This window comes from Babylonia areolata, chromosome 3 (genome assembly GCF_041734735.1).
Source record: "Babylonia areolata isolate BAREFJ2019XMU chromosome 3, ASM4173473v1, whole genome shotgun sequence".
Taxonomy (NCBI): domain Eukaryota; kingdom Metazoa; phylum Mollusca; class Gastropoda; order Neogastropoda; family Buccinidae; genus Babylonia; species Babylonia areolata.
Window position 1 is genome coordinate 24,029,050 of NC_134878.1, and position 23,931 is coordinate 24,052,980.

At 38.0% G+C, this 23,931-nt stretch overlaps 3 protein-coding genes across 6 annotated transcripts in view; 1 reads left to right on the forward strand and 2 right to left on the reverse strand.

Annotated features, from left to right (window-relative positions):
* The window catches only part of LOC143279868 (hippocampus abundant transcript 1 protein-like), a 43,216-nt gene extending 26,929 nt beyond the window's left edge, over positions 1-16,287 (reverse strand). Inside the window, exons 1-3 of one of the 4 annotated variants that reach the window (XM_076584148.1) lie at positions 15,340-16,287; positions 7,760-7,774; positions 1,104-1,199 (exon numbers count right to left, since the gene is read on the reverse strand). In XM_076584148.1, the coding sequence (XP_076440263.1) occupies positions 1,104-1,199; positions 7,760-7,774; positions 15,340-15,405 (177 nt within the window). In that variant the 5' untranslated portion in view covers positions 15,406-16,287. Of the gene's footprint in view, positions 1-1,103; positions 1,200-6,702; positions 6,797-7,759; positions 7,775-10,134; positions 10,255-15,339 lie in introns of those variants that run through there. The other 3 variants (XM_076584147.1, XM_076584149.1, XM_076584151.1) reach the window with 3 other exon arrangements.
* Positions 12,149-14,260, forward strand: LOC143280514 (WD repeat-containing protein 74-like). Its single transcript, XM_076585192.1, has one exon. It carries the CDS (start codon positions 12,149-12,151, stop codon positions 13,358-13,360), a length of 1,212 nt encoding a protein of 403 aa, XP_076441307.1. The 3' UTR covers positions 13,361-14,260.
* A 6,198-nt stretch (positions 16,288-22,485) lies between the features above and the next one.
* Positions 22,486-23,931, reverse strand: part of LOC143280516 (mutS protein homolog 5-like) — a 35,660-nt gene continuing 34,214 nt past the window's right edge. Inside the window, exons 25-26 of the mRNA XM_076585193.1 lie at positions 23,382-23,455; positions 22,486-22,616 (exon numbers count right to left, since the gene is read on the reverse strand). Coding sequence (XP_076441308.1) covers positions 22,505-22,616; positions 23,382-23,455 — 186 coding nt within the window. The 3' untranslated portion in view covers positions 22,486-22,504. The remainder of the gene's footprint in view (positions 22,617-23,381; positions 23,456-23,931) is intronic.

Sequence of the window (23,931 nt, forward strand, 5' to 3'; positions counted from 1 at the left end):
AGTACAAGTGTGTGTGTGTGTGTGTGTGTGTGTGTGTGTGTGTGCACGCATGCCTGTGTGTGGGTGGGTGTCTGAAGCCAACATAATCAAAAAAATTAAGAAAATAAACAATACAGCTGTAACTATACACAACAATACATAAATCTCTCTCCATACATTTTCTTTTATGAAGATGCGTGTGGGCAAATAATTCTGATACCAACATGCAAATCATATCATTCAATGAATTGCCTGTGTGCCCTTTCTGGTGTATTTCTGTGCATGGGTAGAGGAGGAGGAGGAATTTGGTTTAATATCCCGCCACACATATCGGTGACTGAAGTCATTTTGTTAGACTTAGAGTACTGATTGATTGAGTATTAATGTATACATTTGAGTATCATCATTTAGAAGAGGAGGGGGAGTGGGAGGGGGGTGTATGGTGAGTTGGGGAAAACCGGGTATATGGGGGGGGGGGGGGGGGGGGTGAAATTTGAAACAAACATCTAATACAGCTAAAGAAAATTACTTAGTGGACTTTGTAAAAGAGAAGTTGTTCATCTAACAAGCGAAATAACTGATAACAAATGTAAAACGTCAAAAACATCAATGTTCATTCACTTGTGATGACACATTTTTGTGCAGGTATGGTTTCATCAATTCACAGTCAAAAATTGTATGCTTAATGTGTGCATGGGTATACATGTATATGTGTATGTGTTTGAGTCTACCTGTATGTGTGTGCGCATGTACGTGGAGTGATGGTCTAGAGGTAACGCATCCGCCAAGGGAGCGAGAGAATCTGAGTACACTGGTTCCAATCCCACAGTCGCCAGTATTTTCCACCCCTCCACTAGACATTGAGTGGGGGTCTGGACGCTAGTCATTCAGATGAGACGACAAACCTGAGGTCTTGTGTACAGCAAGCACTTAGCACACATAAAAGAACCTATGGTTGTCCCTGGCAAAATTCTGTAGAAAAATATACTTTCACAGGAAAACAAATAAAATTGCTCCCTAAGGAGAGAAGCCCGAATTTCACACAGAGAAATCTGTTGTGACAAAAAAAAGTAATACAATAATACAATGTGTGTTGTGTGTGTGTGTGTGAGTGAGTGACTCACGCTGATGACAGGGCTGGTCAGCAGGCCCCAGGCAAAGAACTCCAGGAAGATGATGACCAGTGCATGGTACGTGCTGGCCTGACCAATGCCTGACATCTGCCAGAGAGAAACACCGCAGCCTGTATGTCAGTTAACGCCCACACTCACAGATCTATACCTTCTGTTATTCTGTGTTTGTTTTGTTAAGAACATTTACTTTATTATATTTATATATGTTCTGTTCTATTAATTACATTACATCACATTAAATTATATCTTATCTTATTCTGTTCTATTATCTTGAATTGTACTGAAAATGCAAGCACGCATGCATCCATATGTGTGCACACACGTTTAAACACACACAAAAGTAAGACACACACTCACTTTCCTGTCCAAAATATCAACAACAAAATATGTAAAACCAAGACGTTGACTGACATTTATGAAGCAAGTTCAGAACAAAATATGCCAAACAAACCAAACTAAACCAGCTGAAACATAATGTTTTACTGTCATAAGCACAGTCTTGAAAGCAAATGTGCAAAATCCACGAAGTAAACCACTAACGTTGACATCATAGAATATTGCATTGTTGTAACACCTGTTGCTGTGAATGTTTTACACATTTATCTTTCCCCTGGTGACAACATGCCATATTGATTACTGCATAAACGCACATTAGCAAAATATGTGTTAGTTGCCTTATGTATTTTACTGTAGTTTTCCTTTTTCATTTCCTTTTTTTAATTTTTTTAAAAAATTTCTCAAATTAATATCACTGAGTGTCAGAAAACAAAAAACAAAACAAAATGTATTTCATGTTTGATATATTCTGCACTTTATGGGTTCACCATCATACACTGCTACACAGTCTATGTTTAACTTTTATTTATCAAATTGCTGAACTTAAAACAAAAAACACCAAGTTTTAAGTTCAACCATTATTCATTTTAATAATGCAGAACATGCATGCTGAAATTGAAGCTGGATAAAACAACATGCCAGAATCTTATCAACTGGCTGTCCATACAACATACCATAACTGTGAATGATTACATCACTGTACAACAACAGTTCAACAGCTATCATTATTTTGAATGATTATATATAATTCTGTTCCTGCCAATTCCAGTCAATTGGCCTTTGTCTTAGGATAACAACAAACACCTTTTAATCATTGACATCTCCCTCTCTCTCTCTCTCTGAGCAGATCCCCCACGCCCTCCCCTTTTTCACATGCATGTTTTCTTGGCTGAAAATTCTGAGAGTGAAAAAATGTTTGTGTATATGCATATGCTCACTCATGTAAAAAAAATAAAAACAAAAAAAACCTTACTTTTCAATAAGATGTGCATATTGGCAGGTAGCATGCCAATGTGCACAGGTGGTGTGTACATGCTGACTGGTGGATTAGCTTGTGTTGACGTTAGTGATGACTGATAGATCAATTATATGTATGTCTGAATTCTGTGTGCATTCTGCACCAAGTCTCAATCATTCTGCTTGTCTGTCTAAATTAAATGTGTGTTCAATATGTTTATGATTTATCTGTAACATTATTCATGTCTGTCTGCGTCCAATAAATTTACCTGCACATGTTGCATGTCTGTATCATATGTATCCATTAACTGTGCATGATTTATACACACACACACACACACACACACACACACATACACACACACACATACACCTACTTCACCCCTCCCTATCCAACAAATCCTAAACTGTGCACCATATTTAAACCATCACATTGTGTTCAACATGGTTATGACTTATCTGTAACATTATTCATGTCTGTCTGTGTCCGATAAATTTACCTGCACATGCTGCATGTCTGTATCAAATGTATCCATTAACTGTGCATGATTTATACACACACACACACACACACACACACACACACATACACCTACCTCACCCCTCCCTATCCAACAAATCCTAAACTGTGCACCATATTTAAACCATCATATTGCTAAGACATGTATCATCCCTTCACAGACAATTCAAAATAAATAAGAACACAAAGAACAAAGACCTTCAATGGAGAATATCCGATTATGTCATGAAACAAGACATTTTTATCCCAGCATTATAAATAAAGTTTCAAGACCATAATACTACACTGTACAAAGGTATAACAGCTTTCCCCCCCAAAAAAAAAATAAACCAAAGGGGCAGGGACACCAACACTTCCAAACCCTGTACATGTCATGTCTCGATTCTCAACAGTGAACAGATGAAAAAGCAACAATTAAGAAAACAAAGCAAAACAAACAGGACAAAACAAGCAAACAAAAATGAAATATACCTAGCAGACCATTTTATCACTTCCTTGAAAATATGATTCAGTCAGGTTCTATAAAAATAGTTATTACCTCTTGAGAAAACTGACCAGTTCTATTCAGCATGGCAGTCACACATGACCTTGATTACTTAAGTAACCAGATGATAATTATGGAGTGGGAACAGAATGACATCTTCCATCTCCCTTGCAGTGCGACATGTAGTGACATGTTTCATTTGTATGATATCAAATGTGCCCTGATTTGTTGTCAAACGCAGCAATATTCAGCAAGTTTGAAAAAAAAAACAAACATTTGAATCCACTACAACAAAACAACACAAATCAAATCAAATCAAATACACACACACACACACACACACACACATAAAGAGAAAATGCTGGAGAAGAGATCAAAAGGACCTGAAAGAGGAGGTTAAAGTTGCCCACAATGAACTTACGAAATGAAAAAAAAAGAACAAATGAATACCTAAAACTTATGAAATTATTAGCCCATAAATTATCAATACAACTTTAAATTTGAGCAAAAAATGAAGCTTTAAGTTCATAATTTATTATCCACCCACACAACATAAAAATAAACCCTCCTCGACAGTAACAACTTGACCAAGAACACATCTTACAAGGCATATCTGCAGCAGCAACAACAGCAACAATGTTAAGAATGAGAAAAGTAAATCAACATGAATAAAATTCAATGAGCTTAGTGGGGGGCGGGGGGGGGGCAGGCACCATTGAGAACCACCCAAGTGACCCAGTACCAGCACAAGGTCTCCTCTGGTGTGTGGCTTCAGGGAAACTTGTGCACACTGGCAGAAAGCTAATGCATGCTATGTTATATCTCATGGCTTTAATACTTTAAAACACACAATTTGTATATATCGTTTAAAACAACTGACCATTTGATATACTGCTATCCATTAAAATGATTTAACACTAATTCATAATTAACTCTACAGCGTTAGCAAAACTTTCTCTTTTGTTGCCATCTACCCTTTTGCCGTTTTGGGTTCAGTCACCTATATACCAAACAATACCAATACACGCCTACCTACCTATTTTCTTCCAAATATATGATATACATAAATCTTTGGACATAGTTCTGGCCAATTATGAGGTTGAGCTTTGGCCACAGAGTGGTGGTTACAGTAGGAGTGTATACTGTATCTCTTCACATATAATAATCTGGTTTTCTATACATTCACCCAAATGACATTGTTTACGGAGAAACTAATAGATACCCGATTTATATTAACTCTGTACTTATTTGTATTCGTTACTGGATTAAATTAACAAGAATGAATGATTGCAGGTTGCCACGGAAAGCTTATGCAATGTTAACTGACTTGGATGCAAAAGGTAAAAGAAATTGGGTTTCAAAAGTTCGTTCTAAGTTGTATCAGTTTGGTTTCGGTTTTGTATGGGAAAATCAAGGTGTGCAAGATGTCAGATTATTTTTGTGTGACCTAAAAGATAGACTGATTGCGTGCAGATGGCAAGAGTGGAATTTTCATGTGAATAATAGTGATGGGTTTTGCGTATATAGGACATTTTGTACTGGTCATGACGTTAAGATTTACCTGCGTATGAACTTAGACACTTAAAATTTATTATGACAAGATTTCGTTTTGGTATTTCAGAAATTTTTCAGCATTATTATCGTTACAGGAAACATTCTGCAGCTGATTTAATGTGTCCGTTGTGCAAAAGTGGAAATGAAGATGAGTTGCATTTTGTTTTATGTTGTCCTGCTTTAACCAGTTTGAGAGTACGATATATCCCACCTGCTTTTTATAGATATCCCAGTCAATTTCGTTTAAGTCTACTTCTAGCATCTGAAAAAGAAAGCATCATAAGGAATTTGTCAATATACTTGTACAAGGCATTGCATTTCAGATCTGTTGCAACTTCATGATTTTCTTCAGTGACTGTGCTTGTTTATGTATTGTACTCCTTCATGAGGGACAATGGCCTTTATATGAATAAAACATTCACTCATCTGCCAATCTAGTTCTAGTTCATGACAGTAGCTGGTCAAAACTCTTTATAAACAAATCTGTAGATCTGATTATTGGCCTTGTGCAAGTAATCTAGATACACATGGATTTTCCATGTTGTGTTCTATTGTTTTGCATTTCATTGCATTGCACTGTATTGTCATTGAATGATATTGTACCGAGTTGTGTTGTGTATTAAACTCGACTTTTAACATGTTTTGTGACTGTTTGTTATATATCAGTGTTTCAGTGTCAGTGTACCCTGCCTCCTTTTCTGTCACATTATCCATCAGGTTTTTATTCTGATTTCTTTGAATAAAAATTTCTTTTAGCCCTGAGGTCTGTATGTAAAGAAGCATGTACACTTCTTCAACTTCCCTCATTAAACAAACATTGTTATCATTATTATCCCCACTCCCTCCTCTCTTTTGCTTTCCTGTGCTTAAAAGAAAAAAGAAAAAAAAAAGAGTTCATTTCCACGTTGAAGCCTCCAGCTATGACCCAATTACCTGTACATCCACTCCAACAACAGTGGCCCTGTCCCTATCTCCCTCCCCATCTCTTACTTATCTCCAAAATTGTGTCCAATCTGCGCATCACAGAAACACAGAGAACGCATAGCTATAAAACAGCGAGGGTCTGTTTGTGGTATCTGCACTGTCATTAAGCTGCTTGGCACATGTATACAATGTAAAACAACATATGATGAAGCTACTGGATAATATGTTATGGGTTAGTTTCACTGCTGTTTCAGCTTCATTTTATTTTCTAAACAAATGCCAATTTCTGAACTGCCTGGTCTATGTACAATAAACCCCTTCACAAATCATTAGCCTACACAGAAAAAATGGAAAGAGAAAAAAATTCATATACATCAATATACAAGGTCACACACACACACACACACACACACACACACACACACACACACACACAGAGTCAGAGTATCCAAAAGAAATCTTAACTCAAAGCTGACTGAAAATCTTGAGACATGCTCATTTCAGTTACAATCTTAAAAAGTGTTTTAACATTATCATTATGACATTAATAGCAAACAACATTATGTTAGAAATACATCATGTGTTATCAACAAGCAGTTTTCAGAGAGTGCTTCGGCAGGGTTAAGTGAGATCAATTTCAGCAAGGTAGCGCCTGTGTGTGCAAATCAGGCATCTTCCGCTCAAAGGATTGGTCCTATAAACTTCAAATCCATGTCACATACATACTGACTGATCAGTGTGTTAAGGTTCACATCAGCAGATGGTAAAAAAAAAGGAAAAAAAAGTGCTCTTTGCATAACACCCACATATGTCACCTCATCAATATTTATAATCTGCTTCTGAAGTAACCCTGTACTGGATGCCCTTATCATCTGTAAGTCTCACACTTTCTTCCTCTTTCCTTGTGTGCAGGGCAATACAAGCAACTCAACATGAAATTACATCCTGTTCTATTCACTGCTGTGTAAGTGCACACAATATTGTGTAAACTGAAGATTTAGGTCAATGTCCCTTTTCAATTCACTCCACTGCTCTGTGTGTGTGTGTGTGTGTGTGTGTGTGTACACACCAATTTGCAACATGCCTCCTTTACATGGGATCTGTCTGCCTGCCTGTCTCTGTGCCTGTCTGTTTTTCTGTCATCCAATGCAGTGCATACCCCAATTTCTTGACCAGTCAACTCCTAATCTGGCCCACTGACCTGATCAGGATTCAAGCTGCCATATGACGTGATCTCGAAACAAATGTCTGTTTGTGCAGAAGTTTCAAAGCGGAATGTCTGATAGCCTCCAATTCCCATACACTGTATCAGTTCCCTTGTTCCCGGCTCAAAAAGCAGAATGTCTAGTTTAATGCTGGTTTTTATCACTCTTTTTTAGTTTTTACCACTTTCAGTTTTATTTCCATATCAATGTGTGTGTGTGTGTGTGTGTGTGTGTGTGTGTGCGAGAGAGAGAGAGAGAGAGAGAGAGAGAGAGAGAGAGAGAGCCTGTGTTTGTGAATATATATAATTATATGCATTTATCTATGATTGTGTGTGTGTGTGTGTGTGTTACAAGCGCACACACCCATATGCTGGATGGGAAGGGGAGAGAGTTGTTGCCACCAGGTCAACACTTGTTTGGAATGAACCAGAGGCACATGTGTTACTCTGTTCAGCAAAAACATGTTCTGTCCCAACTTCAGTCAAAAACAGACTCAAAAAGCTAAACTGCCATTTCATACTACTTCACATGCGGGTTAACAAAATATCAAAAAGCAAAAAAAAAAAAAAAAATTTTTTTAATCAGATAATGCATCAGAATACAAATCAGAACCAAGGCAAAGCATAAACCCTCTTGATTACTACTACTGCCATCCCTCATTACTTACAAAACTCCCGTCATCCTGTTCAATAAAGAAAAAGTAAAACACACACATTTACATGTATACAAACAATGCATTTACTTCAACACTTGAAAACACTATTCAGTAAAATATGTTACAAAATAATGTTGTTTATCTGTTATAGTGTTAAATAAATGAGAAGATGTGTATACTGATTTACAAGTATTTATCTATTCTTAGCATCTATCTATGCCATATTTAGTATAGACTATACATTTATATACGTTCAGTTTATTTTCTTCTGGTTTCGAGTATCACCCCCTCATTGCAGCTTGGGTGCCTCTTTGACTGTTTTTCACACCCACTAAGATTAGAGGCACCACTGAAGTGTAAGCCTGTGTTTTTTGTTCTTGTTTTGACCAGAATACATCATCATAATGGAAAGATGGTTCACTGCCATCAGCTAAAAATCTAATGACCCCACAGAGGATACGACTCGCATCATGTCTGCCACAACACATGGCTCTCTCCATTAGAATTCAACATGACACCAAGTAGCTGTCTTTGAAGGGTTTATATTCCCCTCTACCACAACTCAAACAAAATGGTCATGAATACAAGTAAAATTTTACACTGTCTGACTGTGTATGTGCCTGAAATCTAATTGAATGACAAAGGAAACAAATGATGACCGCCCAATGACAGACCTCAGTCAGCTCTACCTGGGAAAGCAGCATGTTGTGCAAATGACCCCAAGTTTGTAAAACGCTTAGAGTTTGTTCTCCAATTGAGGATAGGTGCTATATAAGCATCCATAACAAATCAAATCATTTTAAGAGCTAATTTAATTATCTGCACTTGCTTTCCCCCTGTTCTCCAAATTTAAACAAATCTGATTCAATGAGCTTGTAATGTTGTTTAAAAAGAAATAATACATAAATGAAAACAAACAAAAGAATGAAAACAGCAAATGGTATTATAAGCTTTTACCAATGCTATGCATAATCTAAAAATATATCTTTAATCAAGAAATCACAAGAAATTCTTTATGATAGTAATAAATCAATTGAAATGAATTGCTTTATTCTTATAACAAACAAAAAATCTTATGCTTCTTATATTTATATCATAGGTCAAAAAAGGTTTTTAATTAAAAGCAACACCAAAATCTCTTTTCTTCTTGTTCTTCATTGGTGACATCATCATGCAATATCTTTTATCTTAAATAAAAATTATGTTCCATAGAATACTCACTTCTACCATTTTCTTGCCTAATATTATGCATAAAATTACAGACACTTATGGACACTGATATACATGTTCCATGTTTCAGACACATTCCTGATCCAAAATATAAAACATGTAATTGTCACTATACTGACTGTAGTATTGTTTTGTCAACTCATTATGCACAAGCATTTCAACATTTCATTCTGTTGGGAAAAACTACATAGTTAATGACACTAAAGCAAGTGACATTTAGAACATTTCTTTTTACTTATATCAGTTATGGCATAGAGGGGAGTGGGAATGGAGGGGATAACGGGAAGGGTTGGGGGGATGACATAACTTTTGTTTTAACATCTTTTTCTTTCTTCTTCTTTCCATTACAAGACAAACATCAACTTGCTGATGATTCTGTCACGGTTTAAGCATGCTGGGTATTTACATGTTACCACAACACACCAAACACTGGCATGGATTACACTAACAGGACCTTTAACGCATAATTGAGCTATTGCATGCATATATATATAGTAATATACACACACGAATGGCTTTAGACACTAGCAGCTCTGTTGACCTGCGAGAGCAGAAAAATCTCCACTCTTCACACACCAGATGTGCTGAAACCAGGGATCAAACTCTGGAAACTCAATGAGAATCCAGGGCTGTACATAACCATTTGACCATCACACCCGTCATGTGCTGGGGTACAGGATATAGAGAAAAATGTGTTGCAATTTTTTTTTTTTTTCATGAAAACCTAATAACAGAACTGTCATGTGTTTGGGTGGTTATTTATTTATTTACTTTTTTTTTTTTTTTCGTTTGTTTGTTTTTTCTTAACAAATCCAGATACATCCTGGTCATGATCACCAAGATCAGTAACCCCAGTTACAACTTATCTACTAAGTTCATGTACACGAGTTACGACAGATTCTCACTTAGCTTTATGAATAAAGCACTGCAAAATCTCGAACAGATTTGATAAGGACTTCTTAATATTGTCAAATTATGCGAAAGTAAAGTGTACCGTCGATAATTCTGACAATGGACTGGTCGGTGCGATCGGCTTAGCAGATGCCGATATTCTCATTCTTTCGCAATGTCTATCTCGACAAATATTAAATTACAATAGAAGAGACCTCAACACACGCCTCAAGTCAATATAAATCCGTAAAGTAAATCATACTTACTCCATCTTTATTATGTCCACTTCTTTTGGACCATACAATGTTTCCAATAACTCGCTTTCGTTTTCCAACCATATTTTCACCTGCTCATATTTTGACAACGTTCCCAGTTCTCGTTCTCATCAATGACCTTTACCTTCCGTAAAGTTAATGGAGCAGTTCATGCCACTTTGGTATTTTATTCAGTGATAATAATAAAACCTTTCACAAAATACAAGATTAAAAGTTTTCGCTTTTATAAAATCCCAGGAAATTTTCATTTGAGTAGATACACATAAAATTGATGAATTATGTCGACGTGTCGACTGCACTCAAAATAGAATAGCAGACGACAAAAAAGTTTAAAAAACAAACAAACAAAAAACAACAACGAAACATAGCGTTATCATCCAACCATGTTCCGTGACATGAATTGTTGAAAATATGCATGATCAACCATGTTTACAGTGTGTATTGCAAGCAATTAAATGCTATGTTATTTTAGTGTGGCCCGCACTATGTGTCTGTGTGTGTGTGTGTGTAAACCGGGTGTGCGTGCGCTGTCGTTGAGCTGAGTGCATATGTGTGTGCGTGAGTGTGTATGTGCGCACAATATGTTTAATCATTTCTTCTTGTTGAATCCTTTAATCAAAAATGAAAGTATTCAGTTGAGGATCAGTTGAGTTGGGGGATGGCCGGGGTAGGGGTCGGGACAGTTGCGCACAGTAGGGAGGGGACGGGGGGATGGGGGTGGTGGTGAGGAGGGGGAGGGGGGCGGTGCAGTATGAAAATGGACAGGATTGATAGCCAGTGTTGTGTGATGTGTAACAGCCGTGTGCGTGTGTGTGTATATATATATATATATGTGTGTGTGTGTGTGTGTGTGTGTGTGTGTGTATGTGTGTGTGTGTGTGACAGAGAAAGACAGAGAGAGAGAGAGGTGGGGGAGAAAGTTTGCCGGTGTGTGTGTCAGTCGTTATTGTCTTCCACTGACAGATACTGCGCACCTACAGATCTAAAACTAGGCTGGGCTTCGCCTAAAAGAACTGGAACTGGAGGGGAAAAAACAAAAAAACAACAACAAAAACTGAGAAGAGTTTGCATATGTTCATAACGCAGCTCAAGTGTCCACCCCCACCCCACGGCCCCATGACCCCACCGCACCCCACCCCAGTGACCAGCGGCAGAATCTTTACTGTAATTTGTAAACAGCATGTTTGGGGGACACAGTGGTTAAATTCCCAGTCTACCTGTTAACGGGATCGACCCAGCAGCACCGTTAATCATGGTTGAAATCCACTAACTTAATTGTCCGTGGCTGAAATCCCGCTGGAAACAGATAAGATAAGATAAGATAAGATAAGATAAGAATAACTTTATTATCTCCAACTGGAGAAATTTGGTCAGGTGCATTATCACAACATAGACAAGTAAACAACATGGGGACCATAACTGTAAAAGCCAACAACAGCCCCAACAAATATTACGAAGATACAAATGTAAAAAAATATCACATACATCGTTTCATACATACATCCACACACTGCAGGTAATAACTAGTATTCTTAATGTAAAAACAGAAAGAATTAAGAAACATTATTTGAATATAATTATAAACATAGCCTACTATACTGCACATTGATTATAATAGACAGATAAGATAAGAATAAAGATGAATTGCGGAAAACCACAACCAGATAATCAGCACACACCCGCACCGCACCCCCCACCCCCCCACCCCACCCCACACACGCGGATAACTTGATCAAACGAGTAATAAACATATGTTCTCAAATAAAAACATTTCACACATTCGCTTTTAAAAACATTGTATGAGACCCCCCCACACCCCGAAATAGGACTTTACCGAAGTTAGTATCAACATTTTGGGTTATAAAATAAATAAAAAAATTTAAAAAATTTAAAAATAAAATAATAAAAAACCCAATCTATTTCTATTTATTCCGTTTCGAAAACTCGGTTGTAGTTTTCGTTACTTTCCGATGCCAATTTTGTTGCAACCCACATGCACACAGACATGGCGACCACGTGTGCGTACAATGTGTTCGTCGGGGCAGAAACAGGACTTCTCAAAGGTCTCCAGACCGCAGAAAGAACGTGGCAGAATTTAAATTCGATCGAGGGAGCAAATCGATCCCGAGAAATCACTTGTCTGTGCTGGGGTGATGCAGAACAGACTGAGCTGTGCGCTGGACTCCGCGACAACTGTGTTCTGACTTTCGATGCTTCTGGCGCTTCAGCCAGAGAGCAAGGACCTTTCTTTGGGGCCTCGGGTCACATCAAGACCATCACAAAATTTGATGGTAAGTTCTTGACAGGATTTAGTGGTGGAGTCGTTGCTGTTTGGTCCGGTGATGGTGACGAGGAAGACGCGGTGAGAATTTCCACAGGAGATAATTTGTGGACTGTGGCTCAGAACACCAGTGAACCAAACCTCGTCGCAACAGGAGGGAAGGAAAACCCTCTAAAACTGTGGGACGTGAACAAGCAGGAGGCAGTTTTCACGTCAAAGAATGTTAGAAACGACTGGCTGAATCTTCGTGTTCCCATATGGGTGACGAAAATACAGTTTTGTGGGGATAATCGCAGAATGGTGACGTGCACGGGTTACAACCAGGTGCGAGTGTATGACCCCAAAGCACGTCGCCGGCCTGTGGCGGACATGGAGGTGTTCAAGTCCACAGCACTGACGGCTCTGTCGGTGTGTGCCCAGAGAGAGGACCAGGTGGTGGTGGGGAGCACCAAGGGAGACATGGCGCTAGTGGATCTGCGGAAACAGCAGGTAGTGCATGTGTACCGAGGATTCAGTGGAGGCATCAGCGACCTCCAGTGTCACTCCACCACACCTGTTGTGGTGTCAGCTTGTGTCGACCGTTTTGTCAGAATTCATGATATTGAAAGCAAAACTCTCCTGGACAAATTCTATCTGAAATCCAGATTAAACTGTGTGCTTCTGTCAGATGAGTGGCCTCAGGTTGAGGGAAATGAAATGGGAAAGACAGCAGTGATGAGAAAGACTGAGGTGAAGGGGACTGAAAGTAATCAGCATGATAATGAAGCTGATGACGCTATATGGGACAGTTTGGATGTGGTGAAAACTGAGACAGTGAGTGAGAAACTGGAGTCGGGGAGCAGTCAGAAAAGACAGTTGGAACAGGATGTTCTTGCTGAAGAAAAAACTGTCAAGAAAGCAAAGGGACAAAAAGGGAAGAAAAAGAAAAAGGTGTGAAGTTTGTGTGGAAAGAAAAGTTAACTGATGTTGATAATTGAAATTTGTGTTTGAACTGGAATTTACAAAGCGTGTCTGAAGTTTGTGTGTGTGTGTGTGTGTGTTTCAACACTTCAAGATTTGTATACTTGTGTGACAGTCAGTGTGTGTGTTCATAACCTTTTCTCACTTTGTCAGAACTACAACAGTAAGTAGATGCCATGGATATGAATTGGATTGCTATATTTTTTAAATAAGCAAGTCTTGTTTACATTGTTGTGGCCATAGCCATAGGGTTAGATTTGAGCATATCTTTAAAACTGGTTATATATGGGAGTAGTAGGGTATGCTCTGTAATCGAAGCCTGACCAAAATTACATTGTTCCATGTTCGGATCTGTGGCTGTCAAATGATGATTTTTTTCTAGTAGCAGTGTATAGTTAAATGATATGTTACCATGCCTTAGAAAGAAAAAAAAGGATTGCATATAATTTTATATCATCTTTTAATGCAGCAGTTAGAGGTTAATGTATTCTTTTATGCAATCATGTAATACATTAATCATTTTAATATTTTGTTTTATCATTATCATATGTGTTACACATATGTGACAGTTTATTTCTGAAATGATTGAAATACCTTATTTATATTTCTATCAGTAATGTTATTTATCAGTATCAGTATCAGTAGCTCAAGGAGGCGTCACTGCGTTCGGACAAATCCATATACGCTACACCACATCTGCCAAGCAGATGCCTGACCAGCAGCGTAACCCAACGCGCTTAGTCAGGCCTTGAGAAAAAAAAAAAAGAAAAAAAAAAGGTATATATATATATATAGTAGTAATGAAAATAATGATAAAATAATAATAATAATAATAATAATAAAAAATAAATAAATAAATAATTAAATAAATAAGACAACAATGATGATAAATAAGCAAATAAATATAAAACATGAAGACACACATTCACACATACACTCACACATGCATAACAGATATGCCCCAAAAACGCAGTTTCATAGATATGAAAGCACAGTCAAATACATATAAACGTACATGAGCTCCAACACACACACACACACACACACACACACACCCACACACACACCACAAATTTCCCTGCACCTCCTCTACCCCCTCCTCCACACACTCGGAGTTTCTAGTCTATGTATCGCAGCTTCCACGGCACACACACCCACACACACACACAAACACGCACACGCACACACACTCACACACACAGATGAACACTTACTTGTACAAGCACACACACACACGTCCATATCTCCCACCCCCAACCCCACACACATATATACAAAGATATATATATATTATATATATATATATATATATATATAATATATACGTTCCAATATCCTGATGCTCCCACAGTGTAGGCATGCATACACTCACATACCTCATCCTCTATCTCACCTCCTCCCTGCACCCCCACCTCCCCCTCACACACACACACACACACATGCACAGAACTCTCCTGACACTTGTGTACACTTACACTCTCACGCATGCACAAACGCACTCAAAAACATAGACCCACACATATACACAAACACACACATACACACACGCACAGAGGCTGCCACTGACTGGCCGGAAGAGGGATGGGAAAAGATCTCTGATGCCAAGAATGTGGCGTCTAGTGTGTTGCTCAGTCTACTGTATTTCGAAAAGCCCACAGAGACTCTGTTCCGTTTTGAAGAAATTTGCGCAATGTTGGTTTGGAAATGATGCCGATATTTGTTTGATTTGCAAAGCATCGCATGTTATTTAGTGTTATTGTAAAGTAAATTTGGTTCACATACAGACACACACAAAAAGAACATTGAGAAGCTCAGTCATTGATTTAGTGTTCAATGAAATTTTCATGAATTCATACAGAGACAATGCAGGATACTTTCTTTCTCTTGTTAAAAAAAACAAAGCTTAAGTAGTAAAAAGTACCAATGTATCAATGTATCAATGCATTATTACATACCAGGTCAGATGCTCTGATTTGTGGCTGAAAATGCACTTTACTCCGAGGTGTTCGGCCCTTCGCCATGGTACCACAAAGGAGTGTAACACACTCCCAACCTGACAAATCTCCACTAGCTACTGAATATACATGCTGTATGTGGATAACAACCTAAGTATTTTTCAGTTGCACTGTTTTGTAAAGTATCAATTTCTTGCACAAACTGTGACTGTTTTCTTGAGGTTGAATTCAATCAAGGCCAGAGTTGAGGCGAAGTCAGCTGGGTGGATGCACCATACAATACATAATACACTTGTGGTATTCACACCTGTTGTCCAATTTTTCTGCACATCCCAGTTTTCATCTGTACGCCTTGTGTGCTGTGCATTTATGAGTCACATCCACCTCACACAACATCTTCCACAGAAAAATAACCAGCAGCATGTTGCTGAGCAAACCAACGGCATTGATTTGTGAAGAGCTGATTAGACTCCTACATAGCGATCATACAGTAATTAAGAACTGCAGTCCTGGTTTAACGAGCAAGGTGTGTGTTCTGTTATGTGTACGTATGTGAACTGACACAGACATAGGTCACAGCCACATGTGTCAGTGCTGATTGTAGTTGTCAGAGGCTGGGGAAGGTGTCAGGTCAGGTCAGGTCAATAGAAGTGATCAATGTTCTTGCAGCTGTGTTGTGTGTGTGTCAAGTCCATATTAATTAGTATACTTTAGGCCCGCTGATTAATAATTTTGGGGGGAGGGGGTGGATCTTTAAAAAAAAAAAAGAACATCATATTTTCCATGTTATTTATTTGTTTACTATATTTTGAAAGAGAAAGATGTAAAATGATGTAAGTATAAAGTTTACATTTAATGGAGGCAGTGAAAGGGTGTCGGAATATGCATCACTTAAATGAATGTTGAGGTTATAATATAATCCTTTGTATCTTGATGCATTAAATGATTATCAAACCATGAACTAAAGAGGATGGACCATTGTTCTGTCATTAGATAAGTGTGTGTGTGTGTGTGTGTCTGTCACTGAGTTGCATTACTGCATGATAATGCATCTATACAATGTGTGAAAGACAGAAAACTTGCAAAACAAAAACAACAGAGTTCGACAAGCAGTGCAATGAATCAATATTTAATGAAATTCTTATTCACAGTTTAGTTTGGAAAAGTTACCAGAAAAATGTTCAAGACACATAAATGTTTTCCAAGAGTACATAACTTCAAAAATGCTGAAAACTCTAAGAAAATATTTGTACAAATGACCTTCAAGCTCTCAATAAAAGACATGGAGTTTGCTGTTAATCTTACCACTACCAGTTTACCTGAATGAACCATGGTCAAAGTCTGACACAGTAATCTGAGAAAACATCTTGAACTTGATAACATGTCTGTATCAAAACTGAAAAGATGAGGGCTGCTTGCCTGATGAGGGCTGCTTGGTCATGTTATTTTCACCCCCTTTTTCACAAGTTTCCAGAACTAGAAAAACAAAAAAAAACTGTGAGAAGAAAAAAAGTCATCCTTCTCTTTTGATCTTTGCAGGACTTAAAGTTGACACAATGACAGGATTTTAATTTTGTTGCTTCAAAAAAAAAAAAAAAAAAAAGAAAAAGAAAAAAAAAGTAAATGCAAATGTTTAACATTTTATGAAAAAGAAACAAAGCAACAAATGACTAAGACCCTTTATTTGACTTTGTGGTGTTTGATTAAGTCACAGTCATACAGATTAGTCCTTTTAGGTGGGACCGTAAATTCTTAAACCACTGGTTCAAGGACACTGAAATCAGTGCAAAATTTTCAAACTGTTGTAATGTACGAACAGAAAACACATGTGATGACAGTGTCCCACATTGATGGCATTCATTTTTGACTCACTTGTGTAAACAAAGTGAGTCTATGTTTTAACCCGGTGTTCGGTTGTCTGTGTGTGTGTGTGTGTGTCTGTGGTAAACTTTAACACTGACATTTTCTTTGCAAATACTTTGTCAGCTGACACCAAATTAGGCATAAAAATAGGAAAAATTCAGTTCTTTCCAGTCTTCTTGTTTAAAACAATATTGCACCTCTGGGATGGGCACAAAAATATAAAAAATGAAGCCTAATTATATGCAAACTGCATTTACTGTCATATTTATATTTTTTGTATTCTCTAAACTTGGCACTTTGATCTGATATTCTGACACAACAACAAGAGCAGTCATTATTATCATTTTTTGTTCAAACAGGAACTTCTTTTGCTAAGCACAGAAGTTTTATTTATTTTGCAAACATTTTGGTGCAGATAGTATAAAAGGGAAATTACTCTGTAATTAATGCTAGGGGACTTAATTTGCTTTAAACTGATCTTTCTCACCTTAAACATTACATTTTGAAATTATACTCAATACATAAAAAGCTTGTGTGTTTTACTCTCAGTATACAGGGCTTTCACTATGTTCATTCGCCCAAGTGGTCTTTTTCGGAAAATACTAAAATCAACAAGTGGACTTTACAGATCTGTTGGCTGAGCCCTGAAGGTCACGGGCAAAAATCAGTTGCGTACACATATTTATACACATTCAAAGCGCGTGCTCATATTCTTCGCGAACACGAACGACGCCATTTTGTTTCAAGTTGTTGACCTGCCCGTTCAATCCTATATTCAATGACAATACACGATAACATGTGATGGAAAGTTGGAGAAGGAGACCGTTAAATGTTTATTCAGAGAAAGATTTGTGAACGCCTCATCACTTACTGGATTATGCCCTAAACTGCCATAAAAATATCCACAGAATCTGTCAGAATTCACAGTTAAAAACTGTAAACCATGCAAGTTAATACCCTTGAACTGATCACGATGAAATGAAAAATTTCCAGTCTTGACTTTTCTCAAAATGAAGTCCTTTTCAATTCTTACGACGTTTAGAAGTACTTGTACTTGGCTCTACATGTTATTAGTTTAACAAAATACTAAATGTTCATATCAACTTTAAAACTATACAACTAGAATGAACATAAAAGAGAAATTGAATCGACCATGTTGTACTACATTCCCGGCAGGTGTAACTAAACTTGTACAGCTATCTAGATCTAGAGAAAACGGCTAAATGTTGCAGTGTGATTGCGGCGATAGCCATTAAAAAGAATTTTTTATTGCCCTTAAAGATTTTTTGAATGCCCAAGATACACCAGAATAATATGATTTAAACAGCATTCTCACTGCGAATAACGCAATTGATTTATCGCCTTTAAAAAAGTATGTTCAAATGTTAAATTTTAGAACATCAGGAGCCACGATAGTGTAATGGATAAGGCAGTTTCTTCTCACCCGAACACGCAGGGTTCGAATGTGGTTAGGACTTTTTTTTTTTTTTTAAATGCGAAGCTTTATGATAACAAATACAGAACACATTGTAACGATTAGATTTTTTTTTTTTTAAGTGTATCACAAGTGAGTCTTGAAGGCCTTGCCTCTCTTGTTTGTTTTGTTTTTTAATTTATGATTTCAGAAACACTCACACAAGAAATGAATAAAAACAATGACAAAGCCGAAAACAATAAATGTAATGTACGAACAGAAAACACATGTGATGACAGTGTCCAACATTGATGGCATTCATTTTTGGTTTTGTTTTTTAATTTATGATTTCAGAAACACAAGAAATGAATAAAAACAATGACAAAGCCAAAAACCATGAACATTTGATTTATGACTGAAAAACAATGACAGAATACTAAATTGGGAGAACAGTCTTTGTGTTGATGTGCTGAAGTATGATGCTTATAATTATAGTATGTGTGTGTGTGTGTGTAAAAACAATAACATAATATTCTTCTCTCATCAAGGTTGTTCATGTTTTTTTGGAGGTTTTTTTGTTTTTTTAACATTGAAAAAAAGACTGTTCCCCCTGTCTTAAATGTTTGAACAGAAGCAAACAGAAAAAACCCTGAAATTACTAATTATATTTGTTCATTTGCTCCATGTGTACATTATTAGCCTCCAGTTTTTAAAACATGAGTTTGACAAGTTGAGTCAAATGTCATACCCACATATATTTCTAACAATGCACACACAAAAGGCAAAGTCGTGATGTTCAATTTATCATGTCTTACCATCCATAATGTGTTCCTTTTTTAAAAGAAATTTATGAGCACACAAATACTAACACACACACACACACACACACCAAGCATGTGCACGCACCAGTGGACTGCTAAAAAAACCCCACCTAAACAATCAACAATAAATCATTGAGCCATACCACTGAAAAATAGCAACATAAACCGGAACAATAACAACAACAAAAACTCTGACAACAGCAAAGATAAAGCAGTGAGCACGACTTTTCTTTTATAGCTCAGCCACCGAAGGTAATCTAGACACTAGACAAAAGCTGCAAAGAATGCCAGAATACGTTAAAAATACAAAGCAACAACAAAAAAAGCAAACCTAATTCTCACATCCCAATCCCTACTGAACCCACTGAACAATAACAAAGTTATTTACAACTAATGTTGTCAGCAGCCTTGTGATACATTACATGACACATGTAGTCACTGCACAGCCTGGCCCTTGCTGACTGTCACACAATACACATTGATTATCACACATTACAGTTTACTTAACACATAGGTTTGGTGTCATATACTGTACCATGTCAAACTGATGCAAACTAGGCCTATGGTTTGCTTTTTTTTTGCATAGGATTACTGCTGACTGTCACACATAACATGACACATAGGATTACTGCTGACTGTCAGTGTCACATTACATGACACACAGGATCATTGCTGACTGTCACACATTACACGACACACAGGATCACTGCTGTCACATTATATGACACACTGGATCACTGCTGACTGTCACACATTACATGACACACTGGATCACTGCTGACTGTCACACATTACATGACACAGGATCACTGCTGACTGTAACACACTACATGACACAGGATCACTGCTGACTGTCACACATTACATGACACAGGATCACTGCTGACTGTCACATTATATAGACACAGGATCACTGCTGTCACACATTACACGACACACAGGATCACTGCTGACTGTCACATTATATGACACAGGATCACTGCTGACTGTCACACATTACATGACACAGGATCACTGTTGACTGTCACACATTATATGACACAGGATGACTGTCACATTATATGACACAGGAGCACTGCTGACTGTCATGACACAGGATCACTGTTGACTGTCACACATTATATGGCACAGGATGACTGTCACATTATATGACACAGGATCACTGCTGACTGTCACAAATTACATGACACACAGGATCACTGCTGACTGTCACACATTACACGACACACAGGATCACTGCTGACTGTCACATTATATGACACAGGATCACTGCTGACTGTCACACATTACATGACACAGGATCACTGTTGACTGTCACACATTATATGACACAGGATCACTGCTGACTGTTACATTATATGACACAGGATCACTGCTGTCACATTATATGACACAGGATCACTGCTGACTGTCATGACACAGGATCACTGTTGACTGTCACACATTATATGGCACAGGATGACTGTCACATTATATGACACAGGATCACTGCTGACTGTCACAAATTACATGACACACAGGATCACTGCTGACTGTCACACATTACACGACACACAGGATCACTGCTGACTGTCACATTATATGACACAGGATCACTGCTGTCACATTATATGACACAGGATCACTGATGACTGTCACACATTACATGACATACAGGATCACTGCTGACTGTTACATTATGTAACACAGGATCACTGCTGTCACATTATATGACACAGGATCACTGATGACTGTCACACATTACATGACACACAGGATCACTGCTGACTATCGGTGTCACACATTACATGACAAATAGGTTCACTGTTGACTGTCACACATTACATGACACAGGATCACTGTCTAATATCACTTCAAGTGGAAAGACGTTAAACTGAAGACAACAACAACAGGATCACTGCTGACTATCGGTGTCACACATTACATGACAAATAGGTTCACTGTTGACTGTCACACATTACATGACACAGGATCACTGCTGACTTTCACACATTATATGACACAGGATGACTGTCACATTATATGACACAGGATCACTGCTGACTGTCATGACACAGGATCACTGTTGACTGTCACACATTATATGGCACAGGATGACTGTCACATTATATGACACAGGATCACTGCTGACTGTCACAAATTACATGACACACAGGATCACTGCTGACTGTCACACATTACACGACACACAGGATCACTGCTGATGGCACATTATATGACACAGGATCACTGCTGACTGTCACACATTACATGACACAGGATCACTGTTGACTGTCACACATTATATGACACAGGATCACTGCTGACTGTTACATTATATGACACAGGGTCACTGCTGTCACATTATATGACACAGGATCACTGATGACTGTCACACATTACATGACACACAGGATCACTGCTGACTATCGGTGTCACACATTACATCACAAATAGGTTCACTGCTGACTGTCACACATTACATGACACAGGATCACTGCTGACTGTCCATGTCACACATTACATGACACACAGGATCACTGCTGACTCTCACACATTATACAACACACAGGATTACTGCTGATTGTCAGTGTCACACATAACATGACACAATGGATCACTGCTGACTATCACACACAACAGGACACACAGAATCACTGCTGACTGTCAGTGTCTGACATGACACACAGGATCACTGCCGACTGTCACACATTACACAACACATAGGATCACTGCTGACTGTCAGACATTACACGACACATAAATCACTGCCGACTGTCACACATTACACGACACACAGGATCACTGCTGGCTGTCACACATTACATGATACATAGGATCACTGCTGACTGTCAGTGTCACACATTACACTACACACAGAATCACTGCTGTCACACATGATATGATACAGGATCACTGCTGTAACACATTACAACACACTGACTCACACATTGCACAACACATAGGATCACTACTGTCAGTGTCACACATGACATGACACATAGGATCACTGCTGACTGTCAGTGTCACACATTAAACACATAGGATCACTGCTGACTGACTGTGTCACACATGACACGACACAGGATCACTGCACAGCCTGGCCCTTGCTGACTGGCAGCACAAAGTGCTGCAGGAAATTCTTCACATCGCCACTCTCCAGGTCCAGCTGAAGGAACTTGTCCACAATCTTCTCATACCTGACAGCACAGAAAATTAAGGTCATGCCCAACATTTTATTGTTTTTTTAAAGGAAATTTTTCTCCTAAAATTACGTTAATCTAACATACTTACCATGACCCACTAATGCAAACTCCGGCAGGGGTCTGATTCATGTCCAGTGCAAACTACTACCCGCTTATGTAGAGAAAAGGAATGTAGTTCCAGCTGATAACCTCCCGGAAGTAGGTTACCTCCCTCCATTCACCCAGTTATTTTCATTGACTAAAATCACTGATATAACCAGACTTTGTAAATAGTGAACATTTTCTGACATTGGAAAATCAGCACACATTCACATGTCCACTCACACACATATACTCTAGCACACGCACAATTTTAATCACTCGCAGGCGCAACTAGGGATTTCCCCCACCAGCCAAGTAGTTGTTTTCCCTTCGCTTTCTTCCTTCACTTTATACTGAAAATATCTTAAACCAAAGAACAAATCAAAGTACTGGTACATCAAAATCCTGACAAAAAATTATCAAAATTTTAGTATGATAAGAAGAAAGAGAAATATTGCTCTGAATATCAATACACATCAAAATATTAACAAAAGGGGGAAAAAAAGAAATGTGACAAAGTTAAATGTTTTCACGATCTTGCACGTCAGAACAAAAATCAACATGTGTAACAAGATCACACTGATGCCAAACTGATGATGAAATTTGACAGAATGATATTCAAGAAAGTGACACTTATCCACAATCTATACCTGATTCTGGAAGAAAACACATACTGACCGCTTGAACTGAGTGTCTGTGTTGCCGTCGTCCACTGGGGGAACTGGTTTGTACTCTGACAGTAAGCTGGACACCTGCAACACACAAATATTTATGTACATACATGCTTGCACTTAAACATCTGTATGCTCACATGTACAGCATCAGGCATCCATATCACTGAAGTATTTCTCATGATAATTCCAAAATAACTTGAGTGCAAAAGTTAACAAAACCCTGGAGTATATTGTACGTGGCATTTTCTGATGCTTGTTACTCAACTGCAACAATAAGCACAAATTTCTAAGTAATGGAATGACCAAAACATATTTATAAACCAACAAAAATGCACAGAAAACCTGCAAAGACTTATCCCTTGCCTTGTTTTGTTGGTTAAAAAGAACTGCATTCTTTACAATAACAAGGGGGTGGGTGGGAAATTCATGCAAGGAAATGGTTAGACAGAACAGAAGCTTCCAGAGCCTGGTCTCAAGACTCAAAACACTACACAGTGTGATGGACAATAGGGTTTGACAGTTTATAACTGACATCCACTATGATCGGTTGAAGG